Here is a 23,625-nt window from a genome sequence, read left to right on the forward strand (position 1 = left end):
CCCGAACCTCTTTCTCCATGTGTTTACGGAGCCAGTATTGTACGAACCAAGCCCGATGATGTGGGAGGCTCCATGCTGGTAACCTCTGATGTCGGATAGTGCGAGGGTCAAATAGTGGGATCCCATGCTCATCTAGGAAGAGTCCGTCTTCAGCCACCGTGGTCACCAGACATCTCAGGGTGCCCTTGAGGTGACCTTCTTCCTTCAATACTTCTTCTCTGACATACATAGAAGACGTCTGAGGCAAATCCCCTGATCCTCCAGGTGTAGGAGATGGGGTACACCAGAGCTGTACCTCGTGATACGATCAGTATGCAGTGCACGTAACAAGCATTGATAGTCCTGTAACATATGGGGCTGATCCCAGTAGGATCTGCTTCAGCAGGACCCGTATGTGTGTGGCTGGGGGCTCACCCCAGGTGGTGTGCCTTGATAATCGAGAGGACACCCACGTCAGTAGATAATACACTTGGCACAATATGGGAATGATCTTATTAACTGGGGGCTCACCCCAGGTGGTGTGCCATGAAAACCCAGAGGACACCCACATCAGTAATTGTACAGTATGTAATATATCCCTGTTAAAGGGTAGTAGTGATTGCCTTCAGACAGTACATAATACACTCAGTCCAGAAATGTAATCTACATCTTATGTCCAATACTGTTTTGGTAGTCTTGTATCAATTGAAGAAATGACAGGCAGTATAAACAATCTAGTGGTAATGTGAAGTAAGTACCTTTAGCTGATATACCATACTTGAATGGGGACAGTTAGTGGTAATCCTAGTCTTGAGGTCTGCGAAAGTCCTGATTGAGTAAATCTTGATTTGAATGAAGATCTGAGGCAATCAGTTGGAGAAGTGGCAGAGGAACACGTCCACGATGTGCCAGACTCCTGGTACAACTGGGGCTCGCCCAGAATCTTGGTACCAGGCAATGTGTAGTAGGTGCCAGTGAAAGAGGGTTCACCCTCTAGTGGTACAAAAGGGTGTTTCCCTTGAGTGATATGGGAGACATAATAGTTTCCTAAAATTGGGGTTCAACCATTAAGACCCCTTCGTCGGGTTTGGTACCTGAGACGGGCTCACCCTCTGACCAGATGCCCGGAGGTAGATATTAAATAAAAATCATAAGAAAACTCAGTCAATACACAAATACAGTGTATATGGCTGGAGCAGCAAAGAAAGAGGAGGGGCCTTTTGTGTAACATCCTCATTTATTCTGATTGGTTGCTTATGTTTAGTAAAGAGAGATGTGCAAATATGAAACCTCCTGTCATGTGGTAAAATTATAATCAGCTGCATTTATACCATGCATTATATGCATATGCATAAGAAATTTGCTGATGTTTTTTAAAGTATTGCCAAACTTTGGACTTTGCTTACACTGTGCTGTTAGTCTTTGCAATATGGAATTTCATTCTGCACCTTGTATATAATTTAAGTGTCTATAAAAAGTGTCTATATTCATATTATGGTTCAATAATGTTTAATGCACATACTTTTGGTAATTTTTTTCCCCAGAGTCCCTCTGCCTACCAATGATTCTTTCCACTTTCAGTCACTTCTCACTTTTCCATATGGCAGCCAATATGTATGTATTGTGGAGCTTCTCCTCAAGCATTGTCTCCATGATGGGCTCAGAGCAGTTTCTGGCTGTATATATGTCTGCAGGTAAATATAACCCTTTTCAAAATGCCCCAGTTTTTAAAAAAACAACAAAAAAGATTCTGGAACTGTCTGCTTATAAGCTAAAAGCTATATTTAAAGATCACTGTGTGCTGTAGTGGTTATGGTGCCAGTAGTCCCCTGATGCCCACCCTTATTTTAAGGAGGCAAACAGGTTTTAGAATGGTTTGAATTCTTGTCTGGGGTCCACTCATCACTTTCCCTGCCTCCATTACTTCCTATGGAAATTGGTGCAGGGCTCAGCTGATGCTCTCAGCCAATCAGCTTGCCCTGCACTGCTAGGCTTAACACAAAAGGGCTAATGGAAGCTCCTGCTGAAGATTTTCCCACTCTCTATGGGAAGTAATGGAGGCATGGAGCGACACCCTTCTCCTCTTTTTTTTTTTTTTTTATTCTTTATTTTTGTTGTGCAAGATATAACAACAACACTTGTTCTGCCACGACAGCAGGTGCAAGTGGAATAATGTCAAACATAGTAAATACAAGGTATGGCATGTGTGAAACGGCACATTTTATAAGCATAGTAAAAAGGGCAATCCAGGTCGGTGTATTACATAGTTGTAGGAGCAATGAAAGCTGGATTGTACAGCCTGGTGTTGTATTCCTTAGGCCTAACGCCTCGTACGTGATAGTGGATGGGTGCTGGTATGGACTATTCGGGGCGGTATAGGCCTTTTGCCTCTTGATTTAGTGGATAGGGGAGCAGTGTGTGCCTTCCTGTACAAGAGGCTGTGGTGGATCAATACCGCTGTCAGCGGTTTCAGGGACCTTCGCCACTCCATTGTTGCTCTGGATAGGTCTGGAAAGAATGCTAGCTTGTGACCTTCGAAGGGATACGGTGATTTGTTTCACACCGCTGTCAGGAGCATTTGCCTGTCTGGACCATGTTGAAAACGGACGATGACATCCCTGTTGGCCTCGGCGGAGTGTGGCGTGGGCGCTTGGAGTCTATAGCATCCGTCCAGGGCCATCAGTTTGGCCTGCTTGGCTGAGAAAAGCTGTGTAAATAGCAGGTGAGGGATTTCGGCTGTGCCGATTTGGTCCGATATGCCCCTTATCCTTGACGTTCTTCCACCTCCTGCGGTCTTCCATTGCTGCCATGCGGCTCTTGGTCTGGGCCTGTTCTCGCCGCATCTCCCGTAGTTCTTGTTCTATGTTTGTTATGCGGGTTTCATGAGCGGCTGTGGTAAGTTCCATGTCTTGGAGGCGTCTCGACACCCCGCTGATCTCCTCCTTGAAGGAGTTGATGTCAGCAGCTAGATTGCGGCAGAGGTCGTCCAGGAGGGCCTTCAAGGTTCCCTCAGTCACTGGAGAGCTCTCCGACCGCGTAGTAGGTAGGTGAGCTCTCGGTCTGTTAGTATTGGTGTCCAGCTCCTCCATGTCTGGGAGGGATGTTTCGCTGGAGGAATAGGACAGTCCGTCGGATAGCGGCGCCATGACAGGCTTCACCGCCCCTTGCGGCCTCCTCAGGAGATCTCCGATATCGGCGGTTGTCGGGATCCTATCCGCTTTATATTTTTTAGTTTTCCGCCCCATCTCAAGTGTGTTCGATATCAATCGTTTGGCGGTGAGGTGCCGTGTTGGAAAGGTTGATTTTTAGGGTTTTTTTCAGGTTCGCTCAGAGCTCTTTAGATGTGTGTCCGAACAGTGCGGTAGCTGGCTCCGCCCCCCACCCTTCTCCTCTTTTGAAGTTTAGAGGGACACTGTAGTCCCAAAACAACTTTAGCTTAATTAAGCAGTTTTAGTGAATATCATGCCTCTGAAGTTGCATTGCTTAATTCTCTGCCATGTTAAAGTTAAATAACTTTTGTTTATGCAGTCCTAACCACAACTATTTGGCTTTGACTCACACAGCTTGCGTAAAAAAAAGTTTAATTTTCAATCAATGTTAACATACTTTAGACGTTTTCTTTTGTAAATAACTTTTTATTAAGTTTTTATTATTCGACAAAAAAAAAGGAGAAAAAATAATAGACTAGCGAGATTTGCCGGTCTCTCACATCATCTGTAAAGTAACACAAAATGAGATACAAAGGGATCATTGTGGGGAGCGCAGGTCCCAGTTTTTAAGTACTGTATAAGGCAGACTCGCAGGTCCCAGAGTAAGAAACATAAAACTGTGAACATCGTTCTCCTGGTATACAGGTTCCTTAGTTCCCCATTGTAGTTTATATTACCAAATGGGTCCCCTTTGCTTGGCGTATGCGCTCAGTTTTTTGTTTTCTTTCTTTTTTGTTTTCCCTCCCATCCTCTGTTTATAACTTTCTGTTCATTAGAAGTAGTTCTCCCCCTCCCCACATAACTACGTCAATATATGTTTAGTCGAGCACATCCAGTACGGGTGTGGAACACAATGATACTTGTAGGTAGCCATAGGGACGGATAGGTGTATCGAAAATGCGGCATATGTGGATCCCTAGGGATAAATAGTGAGACTCGTATGTCCACATTGAAAAATCAAAGCACAAAGCCATATAGTGTGGTTGGTGGGGGTCATGTCCTATCTCTATAGTTCTGGGGAATGGCAGTCGGGGACCATGTGTGGACTGTCTCATTATTAAACTGCAAAGCTTGATTTGTCCTTCCATCTTTAATAGATCGGTTGGACCATGGAGATACACCAGAATTGTATTAGTTGTCTCAGGTTGTGATGCTTCATAAACTGCACCAAGTTATGTGAGTACGCTTGGTTCCGCGCTAGTGGAGAGGGAGGGGGGGGGAGGGAGTTAGGTGCCTTTGTGTGTAGGGACATTTATTTTAAAAGTTTGTTTTTCAGTTTTGTCATCATATATTCTGCGTCTCGGCTGGTGTTCTTTGTTGTGGTGTTGGACCTTATGGTGTGTCGTGTCTAGGATGTGTGCAGATGTGGTTTTCAGTGTCCTCCCCTGGTCACCAACTCAAGTATCGTTGAATCGGTCAGGTTTTGAACGTGACGGGGCAGTACAGTTGGTCAAGGAGAGCGGGCGGTGTCGTTAGGGGATGTGTCCTTGTTTTCAGGAGGGTGTGTATCATGTGGTGCATGGAGTAAGGTTAGTAGGGTGGTGTGCAGAACTGACCCGCTATCATATTTCCCACCAAGTCCAGGGAGGGTCGTCAGGTCTAGTGTGTAGTTAGGCTATATCTCCTTTCGAGATATCGCGGGGCACACTCCCAGAGTCCATGTGTTTAGTGTTTGAATGTTTAGTGTATTTAGTGTATGAGGTATTAGAAATCGGAGTTTAACATATCTGAGTTTAGAATGCATAGTTTAACAGACATGCTTGCATTAACAATTCAGATGATTATATATCACAATGAAAGATAGCAACGATAACATGAAAAGTCAAGAATACTGCACTTGGGACGGGCGGGGGGTAAAGAACACTATGGGACAGCGGAGGGGGGAAAGAACATCATGGGACGGGGGAGAAAAAAATAACACTATGGGACAGGGCATGCTTTCCTATGGATGCTGGCGTCTTCCCACTGTGAAAATCACAGTGAGAAGCGCAGAAGCGCCTCTAGCGGCTGTCAATGAGACTGCCACTAGAGGTTGGATTAACCCTAATGTAAACATAGCAGTTTTACAGCAGGCAGGGTTAACCCTAGATGGACCTGGCACCCAGACCACTTTAATAACATACAGAAGTATCCTGCAAGGTCTAGTAAGCTATTAACAGTGCACGAGATAAGAATACATTCTTAATTAAACCGCATTTGCAATAAAGAAAGTGTAAACATTAGCACTCTATTTACAGGAAGTGTTTAGGAAGACTGTGCAAGTAACAGTGCCTTTCCTAAATGGCAGATATTTGAGCAGTGAGACTGCAGGGGCATGATCTGTACACCAAAACTTCATTAAGCTAAAACAATTTGGTAACTACAGGCTATCTTACTGCTCTTTTTTGGTTTTCATGTTGACCTGAATTCAGAGCAGGAAATAGAGACAGAACTGGGTTATATAAAATACACACACTGTTCTCACCAGAACAGAGGATGAAACAGGGAAGTATTTTATACACTGGTCTTCTGCCTGATGAAATGTTTTTTACCAAAATAAAAAACTTACATTTAATGTACTGTTTAAAAAAAAAAAAAAATTAAATCTGTGATTCCGTATTTTTTCTTTGTATTTTTTTATTTTTTTTTTTATAGGCGTGATATCTACATTCGCAAGCTATGTTAGCAAAGCAGCCACAGGACGCTTTGGTCCATCTTTAGGAGCCGTATGTATTTTAAATCCAATAATCTTATTCTTATACCAATAATTTGAGCATAGAATACAGTTTCATATTAATGGCTTCAATTTAATAAGCTTTCCGAATGATTCAGTACTGTTAGAAAAACTTCCTAATGATTTATTGAGTAAAGTCTTTATTAATGTTAATGGGAATTTTTGTAGATTAATAATTTGTAAAGTTCCTCTAATAGTATTGAATAATTTCAAAAGCTTATGAAATCAAGGACAATGTGTTGCGGATGTGTATGTATCAAATATTAGGTTGTGTGGAATACAGTGTTTTTAGTTTTGCTATCATTAGAACAGAGAAAGATAAAAATCATGGTTGCCTTAACTCACATGCTAAGCATTTCCATCTAACTTTGGCAATTATAGGTCAATAATTATGCATTAGGACCATAGGTTTTCAGAATCTGAACATATATAATATATATAAAACAGTATTTGCAGCCTTGCACTCCTACTGGTGTTTCAGTAACACTGAATACAATGTAGAAAAATACCAGTATTCTAGGATTCCAAAGAAAAGATACTTCTTTACTCAAGAAAATCTGAAAATATCGACATTACAGTTCCATGTTGTTCTGCTGAAAGTTCATGCTATAAACTGAAACGTCAATATTTTCAGATTTTCTTGAGTACAGAAGGGGGGCTCTAACCACCAACTTGATTGGCTGCAGCTTAGCATAGCTCTCCAGCCTACAGTGAGGAATCCACAGCAATCGGGCTTTAATCGGCAACATGGGACACCCTAAGAGATCTACCTCGTCCAAAGGCCCGACCTGGAGGTAAGGGACATATTCCAAAATATGCCCTCAAAGCAGAACTTGGCCATTATGCTGGGGAAGCTGGAGGACTCATTTCAGACCAAGCTAGACGACATTGAAGCAGATATACGCCACATGGGTGACCGAGTGGACTCCCTGGAAGATGACCGAGATATCCTGTATACACAACTCCACTCCATTCAAGACACAGTGGCAGTCCAAAATACTCCCCTATCAGCCATCTAATGCTCTCTAGATGGCATAGATAACAGAGGGAGAAATAACTTAAGGATCAGGGGGTTCTGAAAGAACTTTTTAATCTTATCTTAAACAGACCACCTGAGTTCCCACTGCTACTAGACCGAGCACACAGGGCCCTGCGGCCTAAAGGGATAGCAGAGGGATAAACCTAGAAACGTCATCTGCATGCTGCACTACTTCGGATGTAAAGAAATCTTCCTCAATGTGCCTTTATGTGCACGAACCCGTCTGTGCTCTGAATCAGCCACAAATCTCTTAATAGAGCGATGATCACTCTTAAGTTTTCGTGAAATATCTAATGTTTTCATACCTCGTCCAAGGCATTGAACTATTTCACTCTTTTCGGCAGCAGAGAGATCCTTTTTCTTCCCCATATTGCATGAAAATGGTGCTCTGCTTAATAATGTGGAACACCCTCCTTTAGTAGTTTTTCCTTAAATTGGGCTCATCTGGCAATCTAATTATCACAAGTGTCAGATTGTTTTCAGTGATCAAAAGAGCCCTGGGACACAATGCCATCCATGAGTTAAACTGAAAAACAAAATATTTAGTTCTTTGGTAGGCTTTTTTCAAAATCCTATTAGGAAAGCCCAGGGACTTAAATCTATTCCTAAGTTCCTTAGCTTTCTTTTTCGTAGTCATCCTGGTTGGAGCAATTTCTCTTGGCTCTCAAGTATTGGTCGTATGGTATATTGGCTTTTAGATGTTGAGGGTGGAAGCTCTGCCAATGGAGCAAACTGTTTGTTGACGTGGGTTTCCTAAATAAAGATGTGGGGATCTTCCCATCTTCAAGTAAGTTTATATTAAAATCCAAGAAGACCAATTGTCTCTCATCAATGACATGGGTAAGTTGAAGATTTATTTTGTTTTAATTGAGTTTGTCCCCCATTTCTTTAAATTGTGAGAAAGAGCCCAACCAGAAAATTAAAAAAAATTAAAATATCATCTATATACCCATACCATCTGTATATAGAGGAAGTGAAATCAATATTAGAGGTAGTGAACACAGTAGTTTCCTCCCACCATCCCAGAAATAAATTGGCATAACTGGGTGCACAAGATGATCCCATGGCCGTGACTCTTAGCGGCAAGTAATATTTCCCATTGAAGGTGAAGTAGTTGTGTGTTAGCACAAATTGGATCAGAGTCAATATGAAACGTTGTTCGTGTTCTTTAAATGTTTTTTTTCCAGAAAATAGGCAACCCCAGCTAGACCTTAATCATGAGGGATATTATTATAGAGTGCCACTACGTCTAGACTTGCTCGGGATGTATATGGAGGCACTATGAGGTTTTCCAGGGTTATTCGAGTCTGTTTTGTATCCCGTATACTCTACTAGAGGTTGTAACAGTTTGTCCAGAAACTTACTTGCTCTTTCAGTCAAACTGTGATTGCCGGAAATTATTGGTCTCCCCGGAGGTTTGCACACATCCTTGTGCACCTTGTGGAGACAGTAACAAGTGGCTACAGTTATGTTAGACTAAGAGACAATGTACCTATATTCGTTCTGTGTGATAACCTTATCTGTTACTGCTGTTTGTGCAAGTGTTTGTAGTTGTTTAAGGTACCCAATAGTTGGGTCTTCCTTTAATGTTTGATAAGCAGTTTCATCAGATAGGTGTATCATACACATGTCGATGTATTGTTCTCTCTGCATGAGAACAATATTCCCCCCTTTTTCTGAGGACTTTATTATAATGTCAGCTTGTTGTTTTAACTCTTGTAGAGCTAATCTCTCCTCACATGTTTGATGTTTGGGGTTGTCTGATGGTTTGATATTCTAATTCATTGTTACAGATCTGAACAAATAGGTCGATACAGGGGAAGTCTTTCAAATTGGGAGTGAACCAAGGCAATGGTTTAAAGTCCGTAAGGGATTCATTGGGTTCCTGTTCAGAGAATAAGTCTGTCAGGAGTTTATAGATTTCATTATCTTCAGGGGAAAGACCCAATTCTTTTAGAGTTTTAAGGTTTCTTTTTTCATGAAATGCATGCAGGGCCAGTTTACGGCCAAAAAGGTTTACATCCTTTGCCCAATTAAACATGTTTATGGGTGGTGTTGGTACAAATGGTAAGCCTTTTGAAAGGAGTGAGAGATGCCTAGATTTTAGAGCAAAGTTTGATAAATTAATTTGGTTTATATATGTCCTGAACCGTCATTGGTCGTCAAGGGTTTAAAGGGATACTCCAGGCACCATAACAACGTAATCTAAATAAAAATGTTATGGTGCCATGAGACCAACTAGTGCACTCATACCTCAACGGGTTAAACCATTCTGGAACAGTTTATATATATGGGGGGGGGGGGGGGGGAATACTGCAAACTTTGAAAGAAACTGGTGACATAATTACAATATAAGTTGCTAAAATGGTACAAAATGAGAGTAGGAAATCAATGTGCTAAACTTGGCAAGATGAAATAGGCAGGTGTCTGTTTTGGTGTGTTACGTCACAAAATCCGTCAAAAGATGTGCTGAAGAGGTAAAGCTGAGCAAATTTTTTAAAATGTTATTACTGTATAATAATATACAATAGTACTCATGGTGCAAGTTAGGGGCTTGTGCTATATTCCCATTTAGAACTACACCAAAAAAGTACTTTCTACTTTATATAAATGAGATACAAGAAGGTTTCTCATTAACTCCTTAAGGACCGGCCTGTTTTTGCGATTGTACGTTATATATATATATAATTTAACTTTATCAATAGTGACATTGTAACACTGTTATCTGTCATAAATCTATGAATCACACCCCGCATGTACATATTTTTTTAAAGTAGACAACCCAGGGTATTCAATAAGGGGTATGTCCAGTCTTTTTTAGTAGCCACTTAGTCACAAACACTGGCCAAAGTTAGCATTTATATTTGTTTGTGTGTTAAAAATGCAAAAAATGCCAACTTTGGCCAGTGTTTGTGACTAAGTGGCTACTATTGCAAATGGTATGCCATCATGGGGGTAATTCTCATTCCTGGTCTACCATACGCTCTCAAAGGCAACATTACCAATCTGACAAATTTCAATGAAAAAAATAAAATAAAATTTAAGCCTTATATTTGACCCTGTAACTTTCAAAAACACTATAAAACCTCTACATGTGGGGTACTGTTATACTTGGGAGAATTCGCTGAACACAAATATTAGTGTTTCAGAACAGTAAATTGTATCACAGCAATAATATCATCAGTGAAAGTGTCGTTTGTGTGTGAAAAATGCAAAAAACGTCATTTTCACTGACAATATTATCGCTGTGATATGTTTTACTGTTTTGAAACACTAATGTTTGTTCTCAGCGAAGTCGAGTCCCGAGTAAAACAGTACCCCCATATACAGGTTTTAGGGTGTCATAGAAAGTTACAGGGTTAAACACAGTGCTAGCAAATTAAATTGTCTGGACTTTCGGCCTGGGTTTTCAGGCATGTCCCTCAAATTGCAATCAATAAAATTACTTAATTATGTAAAAATATTACATAAATATGCAGGTAGAATTTAAATATATTACATAAATATGCAGGTAGAATTTAAATATATTCTACATGTATATTTATGAAATTATTTATGTAATTATGTATATGGACATATGTATATTTCATATTATTTTTATTTATTTATACATAGATATATATCATTTCATTCTAAGTGTATTTTGATATAAATATATATATATATATATATATATAAATATCAAAATACCATTAGAATAAAATTACATATATACATTTTTACATTTATTTTTATTTACTTATTTATAGTTTATAACAATAACTATATATATATATATATATATATATAATCATCACCATAGCAACGCATCAAAAAAATAAAATAAATATATATATATAGTAATTATATATATATATTATATATATATATACGTGTATAATTTAATTATAGAATTATGCTATTATATATATGATAGAGATATATATATATATATATATATATATATATATATATATATTATTATTTTTTTACACTTATTGCTTTATTTTTAAACTTTATTTCTGATTTTCTACTTGCAGGGAGACTGCCTGTCAGCACAGACAGTCGCCCTGCAGGCAGATACACAGGACCTATTGCGGCCATGTGATCACGTGGCTGCGGGGTCCTGATCTGCCGCGGGGAGACTGTCTGGGCAGACAGGCAGTCTCCCTGGACCGGGTGAAATGCTGATCGTCGCCGGGGGAACAACGGTGATCAGGTAAGTACCCCAAGACCGTTGTGACGGTTCAGGACCATCATCGGTCCTCAAGTGGATGTTTCCGATGTCGGTCCTGAACCGTCATTGGTCGTCAAGGGTTTAACCCCTTAAGGACACATGACATGTGTGACATGTCATGATTCCCTTTTATTCCAGAAGTTTGGTCCTTAAGGGGTTAAAGGGATACTCCAGGCACCATAACAACGTAATCTAAATAAAAATGTTATGGTGCCAGGAGACCAACTAGTGCACTCATACCTCAACGGGTTAAACCATTCTGGAACAGTTTAACCCCAAAGTTGCCGCCAGGATCAGTCACGAAACAGACCATGTTTTTAATAAAATATTTTGCCCGTCTGGGCTGAATTAGATAATGAAAACTGAAACGGCCCTATCTATAGACTGTAAGCTCATTTGAGCAGGGCCTTCTTCAACCTATTGTTTCAGTAAGTTTTTGTAATTGTCTCATTTATTTTTAAATCCCCCCCTTTGATACAAAATATGCTGGCGCTATATAAATACGAGTAATAATAATATGTGAAAGGATCCGGGATCAAAAATACTACATACAGACTATAAGGGATGGTTGCACTGACAAACTGGTGAATAGACACTTTCTGGAGAAAACAGCATCCATAGGCATCCCTAAGGTTCATGGCAATTGACCACATTCCTGTCCCTAGGAGAAGTTGAGATGAGCACTACTTCTATCACTGAAAGACAGTTTGGATTCAAGTATTGGAAACTCTGGGCATACAGCCTTAGAAATTTACTGCATAATTAAATGTACGGTTAATCTCATGGAAGTATATGGATAAGCACACGTTTGTTAGTAATAAAATGGGGAACCGGGGGTTATACTTTCTTTAGTAGATTTAAAAGAACCTTGCAACGGTTATCCCTTATCGGCAATAGATTAAAGGACCACTCTAGGCACCCAGACCACTTCAGCTTAATGAAGTGGTCTGGGTGCCAGGTCCAGCTAGGGTTAACTATTTTTTTTATAAACATAGCAGTTTCAGAGAAACTGCTATGTTTATCAATTAGTTAAGCCTTCCCCTATTTCCTCTAGTGGCTGTCTCACTGACAGCCGCTAGAGGCGCTTGCGTGATTCTCACTGTGAAAATCATTATGAATGCTTTCCTATGTGACCGGCTGAATGCGCGCGCAGCTCTTGCCACGCGTGCGCATTCAGCCGACGGGGAGGAACGGAGGCGGAGAGGAGGAGGAGAGCTTCCCGCCCAGCGCTGGAAAAAGTTACGTTTTAACCCTTTTCCCCTTTCCAGAGCCGGGCGGGAGGGGGTCCCTGAGGGTGGGGGCACCCTCAGGGCACTCTAGTGCCAGGAAAACGAGTATGCTTTCCTGGCACTAGAGTGGTCCTTTAAGGCATCAACATTCTACTATGAAACACATATACATATAAGTACCAATTTAATCTCACTAATCGCACCAAAAAAAACTGTATTTTTTTTATTTTTTTTCACCATTTGTTATATTTCCTAATCGCACTTTTCTTGACTAAATATATACATCTATAACTGGCATATCTTTATTTATAGCACTGAATGCACCTCTATTGGGTATAACTATAATGCTGTTATAACTATTATTGCACTTTCCTTTGCATGTCCCTGGAACCTGTATGTTTAAGCGCAAGTTGACTGCACTTTTGATATAACAGATCGTTTCACACAGTACTGCATGTTATTATTAGGGGAAAGCTGCCTCAGGCACTTTGTATTGAGGTTTCCATGGCAAGTTGTTTGTTCATCACCATAGCAACGCGTCAGATGATGTGCACATTCACAAAGGCGGGTTCACAAACATACGCACATGGCGACTCAAGGGCAATTTCTCATAGTTGGTACGTAATTATGTCTATTTAAAGCAATCAATAGTATGATAGAATGTAGTATGTTTGAGCAGCTTTCTAATATCTATTACTTTAGACTTGAGAAAAGGAGGTTCTCCCGACAGCTTCTCATTCCAAAATTCTATTAGTCCAATAAAAACTTAATAGCCTAGAGATACATTATGACATTTATAATAATTCCAATAACCTCTAATTTTCCTCCTTTCTGCTAGTCTGGTGCAATAATGACTGTTCTAGCTGCTGTGTGTACCAAGATGCCTGAAGCCAAGCTGGCCATTATTTTCCTGCCCATGTTCACATTCACTGCAGGCAATGTATGTATTACTACTTTTGTTCTTGCTTTGGGCATTACTAAGCACATGCTAGTGCACATGCAAGTGTATACAGTATTGTGATGATTTCACTGTGTTTCTTTTATATAGGCTCTCAAGGTCATTCTTGCTCTGGACTCTACGGGTTTAGTTTTAGGATGGAAGTTTTTTGATCACGCTGCACATCTTGGTGGTGCTCTGTTTGGAATGTAAGTAAGATGGAATGCTGTGTACAGTTCAAACCTTTATTTCTTAGTGCTTTTTTTTTTCATCTATAAAAATAGTTTTTTACTTTGTTCTCTACTCTATCATGTTTTACCCTTGGTTTATTATAATTGCACTTTACCATATATATATTTTTTTTAGATGGTATGCTCTGTATGGTCATGAATTTATCTGGAAAAAGAGGGAACCATTGGTGAGAATGTGGCATGAATTTCGTAGTGGACCTCCAAGGAGTGGTGCATCTTGACACTGTAAATCCAGATTCTTCTAAACAGTGATGATTTGCAAGATTTATGAGATTTATGTAATAAAATCTTTAGAGACTTTGTGTGTGAGAAATTACAAGATGTGTGATATCTTCATTATATCTGTAGTCTTACATTTTCGAACAACTTGAAATTATTTTTATTAATGCAAAATTGGATATCTCAAAGTTCATCTACAAGAAGGAAGTATGAGAAAAGCAGCTGTATGTGTAGAACCATGGAATATGGAGTGAGCAGTTTGGAAGTTATATGGCGAAGCATGTGGGCAAATGTTCCCTGAGAAAAAGGGAATCTGCTGCGGAATGACGTTACTTATAGCTGGCTTTTTTTATTAAATTTGTATTTTATTGGGTTTTGTACACACAGTATACAGTTTTCCATTATATGGGTTATTGAATGGGTTATAACAGGATCAAGTAGCATTTCATTGGGTTACAAACATAGCAATAATCACAGTATCAGTGAGATATGTACAGTAGAATTGCAAGGTACCAAATTGCACGTTTCTACCTTTATACGGAGACCCCTGCTTAGTAAGGTTGCGTAGTTTTAGCATTCTCTGCTGACTTATTCTATGTATGTGAAGTCAGGTGAGTAGTGGGTTAGGAGTATGAAGAAACCAAGAAACATATAAACACATAGACATATGAATAACAGTGTTATGATAACGAAGTGTTGCGTTTCTCAGTTCGCTTGCTGTGCCCGTTGGCTAACATGCATAGCTTTTTGAGGAACGTCTCTGGGTCTTCAGTGAACCATCTGTGCCCCATCGGTAACGGACAGAGAGCTCTCTCAGTCTCTTAGTGACCGGTGCCAGTTGTCTCCTTGCGGCAAGCACAGCAAAAGGGAGGTCACTGTACATGGCCACCTCGCATCCCTCAAATTTCACCGACCCCAGTGGTCTAGATCCGGCCATGATGGCGGGTCTCGCTGCTACGTCTCTGGTGGTAGCTATCGTGTCTCTTGTCAAGTTTGTCTCTTGAGAATTTAGTTGTACTGATTGTTAGACTTTAATTTTATGTCTCTTGTGACTTTAGTTAAGCTTGTACTGTTGTTGCTGGGTTTTTGTACCTATTTATTGTATATTTGTTTGTTCTGTGCTCTGGGTCCCAGACCAACTAGGGTTTTTTTTTTCCATTTTCCCTTACTTAAGGTTTCTCCTCCACTGATTTTTTTTTTTCTTCTTTTTCTAGGCGCTTTTTGTACGCGAACGCACCTTGTTCGCGAAACTATTTCACCCATTCGATAGTTTTCATACGAATTTGCGTTTTTCCCCTACAATCTTGCGATTTTAACGGCGCTTCCCTCCGGTTTCTGCTTACAACTGCCTCTTCCTCCCTCGTGTCTCTTGCTGCTGGTCTAGGCCCTGGTCTATTCTGGTGAGCTAGCCCTTCTATCCATTCTGGTGTGCTAGTTTCGGTGATTAACCCTCACTACTTGCATTAATTTTCCTGACGGCATTCATAGTTACATAGGCGGAGGACAGACATGTGTCCATCAACTTCTTCATATTTGTTTTTTTGCTGTTGCTCCAAAAGAATGCCAAAAAACCCAGTTTGAAGCACTTCCAATTTTGCACAAATGAGGGGAAAAAATCTCTCTTGACCCCAGAATGGCAGTCAGTTTGGATCAAGAAGCATTTACCCTACATTGAAAAATTATATCCTTGAATATTCTGTTTTTCCAAGTATGCATCTAGTTGCTGTTTAAACATCTGTACGGACTCTAATAAAACCACTTCTTCAGGCAGGTAATTATATATCCTTATTGTTCTTATGGTTAAAAAAAAAAACTTTCCTTTGCCTTAGACAAAATTTTCTTTCTTCCAGTCTAAACACATGACCTCGTGTTCTATGTAAAGTCCTGTTATATGTTATCATATCCCCTCTGAGGCGACATTTTTCTAAACTAAAGAGGTTTAAATTAATTTTTTCTTCACTGCTAAAGTGTTCCATTCCTTTTATTGATTTTGTACCCCTCCTCTGCACTCTTTTTAGTGCCATAATATCCTTCTTTAGAACAGGTGCCAAAAATTGCACCAGCGATTTATAAAGAAGCAAAATTATATTCTCATCCCGAGAACTAATGTACTTTTTCATGTATGACACTACCGTCCTGGCCTAAGCCACTGCTGATTGACATTGCACATTGTTGCAAAGTTTGTTGTCTATAACGATTCCCAAGTCCTTTTAGTGTGTTGTTATCCCTAATTCGCTTCCATTAGGGTATAAGTTGCTTGTGCATTCTTGAGGCCACGTGTATAACTTTGCATTTTTCTACATTTAATTTAATCTGCCATTTAAGTGCCCCAGATCTAAATCCCTCTGCAGCAAGGTAATATCTTGCTCGCACTGTATTACTTTACAGAGTTTTGTGTCATCTGCAAACACTGAAACAAGACTTTCAATGCTTTTTCCAAGATCATTTATAAACATGTTAAATAGAAGGGGTCCCAGAACAGAACCCTGAGGGACATCACTTGCCAGCTTGAAAATGTACCATTAGTTACAACTCTCTGTACTCTCTTTTTAAGCCAATGTTCAACCCAAGAACAAGAATTTTCATCTAGACCGATTTCTTTGAGTTTGAATATTCATCTATTGTGTGGAACTGTATCAAACACCTTGGCAAAATCCAAATAGATCACATCCACTGCAATACCCTGATCTATACTTCTACTTACTTCTTCGTAGGATGAAATCAAGTTAGTTTGACATGACCTGTGCTTCATAAAACCATGCTGATAACCATGTTCTTCTCAAGGAATTCTTGAATATTATCCTTTAATAACCTTTTAAATACTTTCCCAGCCACAGAAGTTAAGCTCACAGATGTATCATTTCCAGGCAAGGATTTTTAGCCCTTTTTGAAAATCGGAACCACATATGCCTTCCTCCAATCCTCCGGAACTCTTCCTGAAAGAAAAGAATCTTGAAAGATTAAAAACCTCACTTATTCAATTATTTCCACACTTAGTGCCTTAAGTACTCGTGGATGAACACCGTCAGGCCCTGGAGCTTTGTTTATATTAACTTTCTTTATAAGGTGACAGTGCACAGATGGTAAAGGTATTTCACAATAGCAGCAGTAAATTAAATATAGCCTGTTCATAAAAACATAAAAGCGACATAGCGCAGACTGTATAAAGTGGTATCCGTGCAGAAAATACAAAGGATACTCACATATTCAAGAGCCCATCAGGTTGGCTCTGAACTCAGTTGATATGATATCCCCACTCAGAATGGTGTTGTGTAGAAGGTCCCAGCGTGGTAACTCTCAGGAACTGAAGTTCAGGGATCAAAAAGTAGCTAAATATAATACTTTATTACATGTATTTACAAACACAACAAACTTAGTGATAAAACTGGAAGCACAACGCGTTTCAACCACTGACTGTCTTCCTCAGGTGCATGTCTTTACTGAGTTAAAAACATTCTCTTATATACCAAACATAATCAAAAATTCAAAACCAGTGATATAATTGTGATAACCAAATAAGGTGTTATTTGGGCATCAGAATTATATCATCTGTTTAAATTTTTTTATGTTTGGTATATAACACTTTATTTGGGCATCACCATTATATCACCTGTTTTGAATATATATATATATAAATATGGAGGAGAAATTGTTTTAAAATGTCTGCCTTTTTCTGGTCTTCATTAACTAACACCCCCATCCCGGTGTTTAGTGTACCTACACTTTTATTTTTTGTTTTTGTTTTAGAATTTATGGACTTAAAAAAACACTTTGGGGTTGGTTATGCTCTCTTTGGCTATCCTTTTTTCATTTTGAAGTTTAGTGAATCTTATCACTTTTTTGCACACATTATTGGCTTCCTTATATCTTTTATAGGATACCTCTGATTTGTCAGATTTAAAGGATTTGAATGCCCTTTTCTAAGTTTTGATTCACTTTATTGAGATTGACCTTTTTAAAATTATATATTTTAGTATACCCTATGTGTTTTTCATTTTTAATTAAATTTTATACATTTTAGCCTAAAAGACTAAGGTGCCTATATGCCTCCCACCCCCTAGGGAGATGGATACTCCCCTACTATTGGGAGATGTCCCCTCTACTGCTGGCTCTCCTCCCTCAGGGGGACCCTGATCCCCTACTGCAGGGTGGACGCGCAATGTTTTGCGCTCCAACGGTCAGTGACCAACGCCATTATAGCCGCTTTGGGTTCTATGTCTTCCGCATTGTCCCAGACTATATCCCAAGCATTGTTTGCTCACCCCTCGGGCGCAGGGGCCACTGATCCCTTGATGCACACTCCACGTTCTGAGTTGGATTCCATTCGGGACGCACCAAGAAAGGCTAGCTATAAATCTAGGCATGTCTCTGCCTCCAGAAACACTATGACTGGTATACCTCAGGTCGCCCCTGAAAGCATGCTCAATGCATGCAGAAGAACCTTTCTGCGCCTGCGGCGATGGAAATGTGCGAGAGCAAAGACTTAGAGCGACCCTGACTCAGAAATTGGATCTAACGAGGAGGCTGGAATTGAGTCCGATAGTGGCTCGGAGAATGATGCCGGGGACTTGGGTCTTGACCTCTTTACCTCTGCCCCGGCCGGGATGACAGGAGGCAACCCTAGGGCTGATTCTCACGTGGCCGCGGGGGCTGCTCTCATGGACCCACTGGGCGAGTCCTTGTTCGACCCGGATGACCTCAATCAGCCAAGGTCGGCCGCGTGGCTTCCGGTGGACCATATTGCCCGCTACCTGGAAACCTGGGTGCGACACCGCCTTAGTGCCCTAGACCGGTGGTACCTAACAAGGTGTGTGACACCCAGGAAGTTGACCCGAAGATTACACTGTTTTTATCAAAGCTAGGTGAGACAAGCATCTGGACTTTTTGGGCCCTTGGCCAAGCTTTTTCATCTGGTGGAGGACGCCAGGGCAATAACGGGCAGGTCGACCTTGAGAAACTCAATGGTTGGGTCCAAAGGGCCATCTGTATTGCAGGCAGCGTGAACGCTTCTCTCTCTAAGGAGCAATGCAATGCCATCTTATTTAAGATCGAGCCAAAAATTGGCCAAGCTCGACCTCACTGAAGCTGGTAAAGATGCCCAGGGCTTCCTATTTGGTGATTCCTTCATTAAGGATCTAGGGCATTTGCTGCCCTTGATAAGGCCCAGTCCTCCATGAGGAGGGTATTCCAGGGGCAGGTCTCTACCAGGGCCAGCAGATCCAGGGGCTATCTGGCCGGCCGCAGCTACTTTAATACTGGTGGCACGGGACAAGACTCCTTCAGCCAGCGCACAACTACCAGGAGGCGAAGACCCGATCATCCTTCTTCTCATCCTGTAGTCGACCATGGTGGTCAAGGGGATTCAGAGGGAATTCCAGTGGCAGACACCCATACGGTGAACTTTATTCTACCTCATGTTTTTTCTCATGTTTGTGTAGGGGCCAGACGGGGGCAGACTCCGTCATTTTCCTCCTCCGATACATGGGTTCTCGATACGGAGGGGGGCTTCCACATAGTTAGTGGGAACACCTCGTTACATCCCTACGCCTCCACCGATCTGTTTTTTACCTTCAGGATCGCAGGTTGATCGACAAGGAGTTGTCGGCTCTACGTACCAAGGAAGCTGTAGAGTTAGCTCTGCTGCACCCTTGGGGGGTCATCAGCAATATCTTCCTGGTGGAGAAAAAGGGTGGCTAGATGCACCCTGTAATCAATTTGCGCCCACTCAATTCCAGTGTACACTACCGACATTTCAAGAAGGAGGGCATCCACCTCCTCAGAGACTTGCTCCTACACGGGGATTGGTTGGCGAAACTGGTTTTGAAAAACGCATATGGTGCTTCACCTGTCTTCTGTTTGATCTCTCTTCGGCGCCTTGGTGCTTCCCCAAGCTGCTACGTCCTGCGATGGCATGGCTCCGCAGTCAGGGCGTGTGCCTTATATCTGGATGATATTCTGCTCATGGCTCAGGACCGCTCCGTTTTCCTACGACATCTGCGATGGATGGTGTATCTTCTGACCCGGCTGGGTTTCCTTATAAATTGGGAAAAATCCTGTCTAACACCATCCAGATGCATGGAGTTCTTGGGTTTTCTCATGGACTTGGAAGAGAACTGCTTGAGCCTACCTTCGTCCAAAATGTAAACGATCCACAAGGAACTTCGCAGGGTGCTACTCCGGCCACATATCACTCGTCAATACAAGCTGTGTTCCCAGTCGCTTTTTACTATCAAGCTCTCCAACGGTTGAAGATTGCACATCTCTGCGAGGGAGTCTCATATACAGACCTGATCTCCTTGGATAGGGTAACTAAGGACGAGTTTCGTTGGTGGATTCACAACCTACGTGCATGGAATGGCAGGGCCATATTCGAATCTCAGCCGGAGTTCACCATAGACTTGGACACGAGTCTGAATGACTGGGGTGCCCACAGCGAGGGTGTGTTGACAGGAGGTCGCTGGTCGGAGAGCGAATCCAGAATGCACATCAAAGCCTTGGACCTTCTAGCGGGATAGTTTGCAATTAGGAGTTTTGCGAAGGGGAAATGCCTGTCAATGCTTGCAATCGCCTTTGTATGGCAATCTGTTTGTCTTGCGGCTCAATGCCCATCTACCTTGTTTCTTCAGCTGGCGTCCAGACCCAGCCACAGCGGCAGTGGACACTTTCCTGCAAGATTGGCATGGACTGCTTCTCTACGCTTTGCCTCCATTTGCTATGCTTCCCAGGGTACTCCTTAAGGTTCGCCCGCAAGAGGCGGAGCTGGTTCTCTTAACCCCATTTTGGGGGACTCAGTCGTGGTTCCCTCAACTTCTGGAGATGGAGGTGGTTGTTGCCGGCCAGTCGAGACCTTCTTCGAGACCCGTCAGAAAATTTCCATCCTCTCCTCCTAGAAGGCTCCCTGCTTATTGCTTGGCGATTTCCGGGGACCCTGGCAGGTCTCTGGAGTTTTGGACACCGCTCAATGCCTCCTGGCAGATGCATGGGCTCCAGGAACTCGACAATAATATGGGTTAGCTTGGAGATCTTGAGCTAGCTGGTGCCTGGCTAGGGACATGGAATCCCATTTCAGCCCCTGTAACTGCCCCTGTAATGCTGGCTGGGCGTAGTGGACGATCAATGTATATCGATCAGCCATTTCTGCGGCCCATCAAGGCTTCGAGGGTTGTCCAGGAGGACAACACCCGTTAGTGTGCCGTCTTCCACGTGGCTCCTGCATTTCTTGTCTGCCCAGGCCATGGTATTTCTCCACTTGGGATGTTTCAATCATATTATCGCTGTTTTTTGTCTCATGGCCCTTACACCAATTGTCGGCTAAATTGGTCACTCTTTTTTTTTTTTTTTTGTCTAGTATCCTGTAAGAGGGTTTCGGACGTACTACCTTGCATTTCGACACATGTACCTTCACTCCCGACGGGGTGACTGTTAATATATACAGGAACACAAAGACTTTGATTAGATCGATAAGATGATTATCTTATCCGACTTTTCCCTCGGCACCAGCGTTGTGACTGGTGGCCTGTTTACGCGACCGGGCCTCATCAGTCGTCATCAACTCCTCTTCTTTTTCTTTCCCTTTGTCCTCTATTCTCCCCGGTGACTGGTACTACCCTGGCTCATTGGTTGAAATGGGTGTTACAACAGATGGGCGTAGACACTTCGGTGTTTGGAGCCCATTCTGTTCGGGGTGCTTCGGCGATGATTACCTCAGTGGCACGGTTGGAGGATCTGGTCACGGGATTCTACTTTCCGTGAATTTTATTTTAGACCCGTGACTCATGTTTTTTTTGCGGTTGTCAGTCAGCTTTGAACTTACAATATGAGCCTCCGTTTTTAAAAAGTTGCATTAATTTTGCTATTACATGACGAAAAGTCATGATTTTATTAAAGACACGGAGGTGAGTATTGTCCCATCCTAGGTATATTTCTGAATTTGTTTACATCCTCTCTGGTATGTTGTTTGATAAGGTTGGTATTACGGTAAGTAGGGGTATTTTTACACAAATGCTTTGGTGGTCAGTATGTTTTGACCATGAGTTTGTTCAAGGTTTTTTTCATGATTGATTTAAAAATAAGGTTCTGTTTATGCCTTACATTTACACTCAGTTGCAAGGACCAAAGTAACCGTGTGGCTCCTGTTTCATTTATGTTTTCACAGCCTGATCCAGATTCGTTCTATGGATTGCTGATGTTTATCCTTTGACGGGATCTTTTAGGTTGTCGAATTCCTGTTCCTTATATGGATTTGTTCCAACTTGCAGGATTGTTACCTGGTTTTACTCCAACTGGATTTAACTGCGATGTTGTTGTGCAGATGGACTGATTCATCGATTCCTGTTTGTTTGTTTTATTGTGTTTGCATCTTGAAAAAAAGAGGAGGAGTTAAGGGAGGGGCTGAATATTATATTGGGACTTGGTCTGGGAGTGGCTAATATTACTATGTATACCATGATTTTCTTACTGTTTTTTGTATTCTTTGCTGCTATTGGTGGACAGTAAAGAAAGGGATATGCAATACTTGCCCCCCTGACTTTAATAAAATCATGACTTTTTGTCATGTAATAGCAAAATCATGTAATTAGTTAGCAAGATAGCCTGTGGATGTACAACACAGAGAGAATTTTCTCTTTCTTTCTGTTGTATGGATTGGTACATGCCAGGCCTTTTAACAAGCATTTTATCGCAACTTAACTTGGTTTACCTATGTGGAGAAATGGGCCTTTATTTAAAATTATTATTTATTACATATAAAGCAGTACATCCAATACAGAGTGTGACGGCTCACTATAATCATGGACTACCATTCCCTTTTTCTTCATTCAGCTATGTGCTCAGGACATTGCATTCCCCTTTATTTTATTTCTCCCTGTCATTCCCTTACCGAACAAACCACCTGTACAAGAAGTGTGCCACCTATTAACATTATGTACCCAGTACACTTCGAACTCCCGAACAGTCGAAACGGTTCAAAATAGTTGACATTAGACCACGTGGCGGCGGCCATCTTAAGCCGCAAGCACCATGGCGGTGTTTGGTCGTCGAGTTCACTAACATTCACCTTCCATGGACGTTCGACTATTTGAATGGGAGTCAAACTGCGTTCGGTGAAAATAAACACCCGAACGATGGACATAACCTAAGACCACTTCCGAAGCTGTACATTCAATAATTTGTTTTACTTAGAATTTCTAATTTCCGAAGTAGACCGACCGCACAGTCAAATTCTCTGGAACTGTTTTGGGCATGGGACCATGCATGCAGTCGGTCAAAATGTGACTTCCAGGAAAATCCTGAACTCCTAAACTGATCTGGGGATGTGACATTCGTGGGGATATTGTGTGTTTTGGGGTACTTTGGAGACTTTGTAAAAATGTGTTTTTCTGCCTGGAGATAATTTGGTACACAACAAAATATCTGACTCAATTATCTCCCAGGCAGAGTGGAGGCATTGTGTGCTGTATGTGGGAGTGTCCTGTCTGGTAACCCTGTTGTTATTGGTTTATAATATTGTAACTCAGTCACCCACAAGCTCCCTGTGGGCGTACCCCTTGCAGGGGTATTGTCATATAAGGCCAGTGTGGCTACCATTAAACCAGACCTGCTTTATCCGCAACATAGAGCCTTGCCTTGTGTTTGTAGGGACCTGCTATACAAGCTATAAGAGCTTCACAGCTATACTTACTCTTCACTGCTTGGGTTGATGGTTGGGAATACTTCAGCGCTCTCTACTATAGGGGAAAGGACATCTCTGGCGGCGGAAACCCCTCCACTAGCAGGGTGGCCATTACACAGATCATATTAACAATGAAATAATGCAGTTACAACTAGTTATGGTG

General features: G+C 41.5%; 1 protein-coding gene across 2 annotated transcripts in view; it reads left to right on the plus strand.

The window, feature by feature from the left end:
- Nucleotides 1-13,888, plus strand: part of PARL (presenilin associated rhomboid like) — a 33,262-nt gene extending 19,374 nt beyond the window's left edge. For both annotated transcript variants that reach the window (XM_063453130.1, XM_063453127.1), the window contains 5 exons: nt 1,524-1,673; nt 5,823-5,893; nt 13,224-13,325; nt 13,434-13,531; nt 13,689-13,888. In XM_063453130.1, coding sequence (XP_063309200.1) covers nt 1,524-1,673; nt 5,823-5,893; nt 13,224-13,325; nt 13,434-13,531; nt 13,689-13,794 — 527 coding nt within the window. In that variant the 3' untranslated portion in view covers nt 13,795-13,888. The remainder of the gene's footprint in view (nt 1-1,523; nt 1,674-5,822; nt 5,894-13,223; nt 13,326-13,433; nt 13,532-13,688) is intronic.
- The last annotated feature ends 9,737 nt before the right edge of the window (nt 13,889-23,625 follow it).

This window comes from Pelobates fuscus, chromosome 1, assembly GCF_036172605.1.
Source record: "Pelobates fuscus isolate aPelFus1 chromosome 1, aPelFus1.pri, whole genome shotgun sequence".
Taxonomy (NCBI): Eukaryota; Metazoa; Chordata; class Amphibia; order Anura; family Pelobatidae; genus Pelobates; species Pelobates fuscus.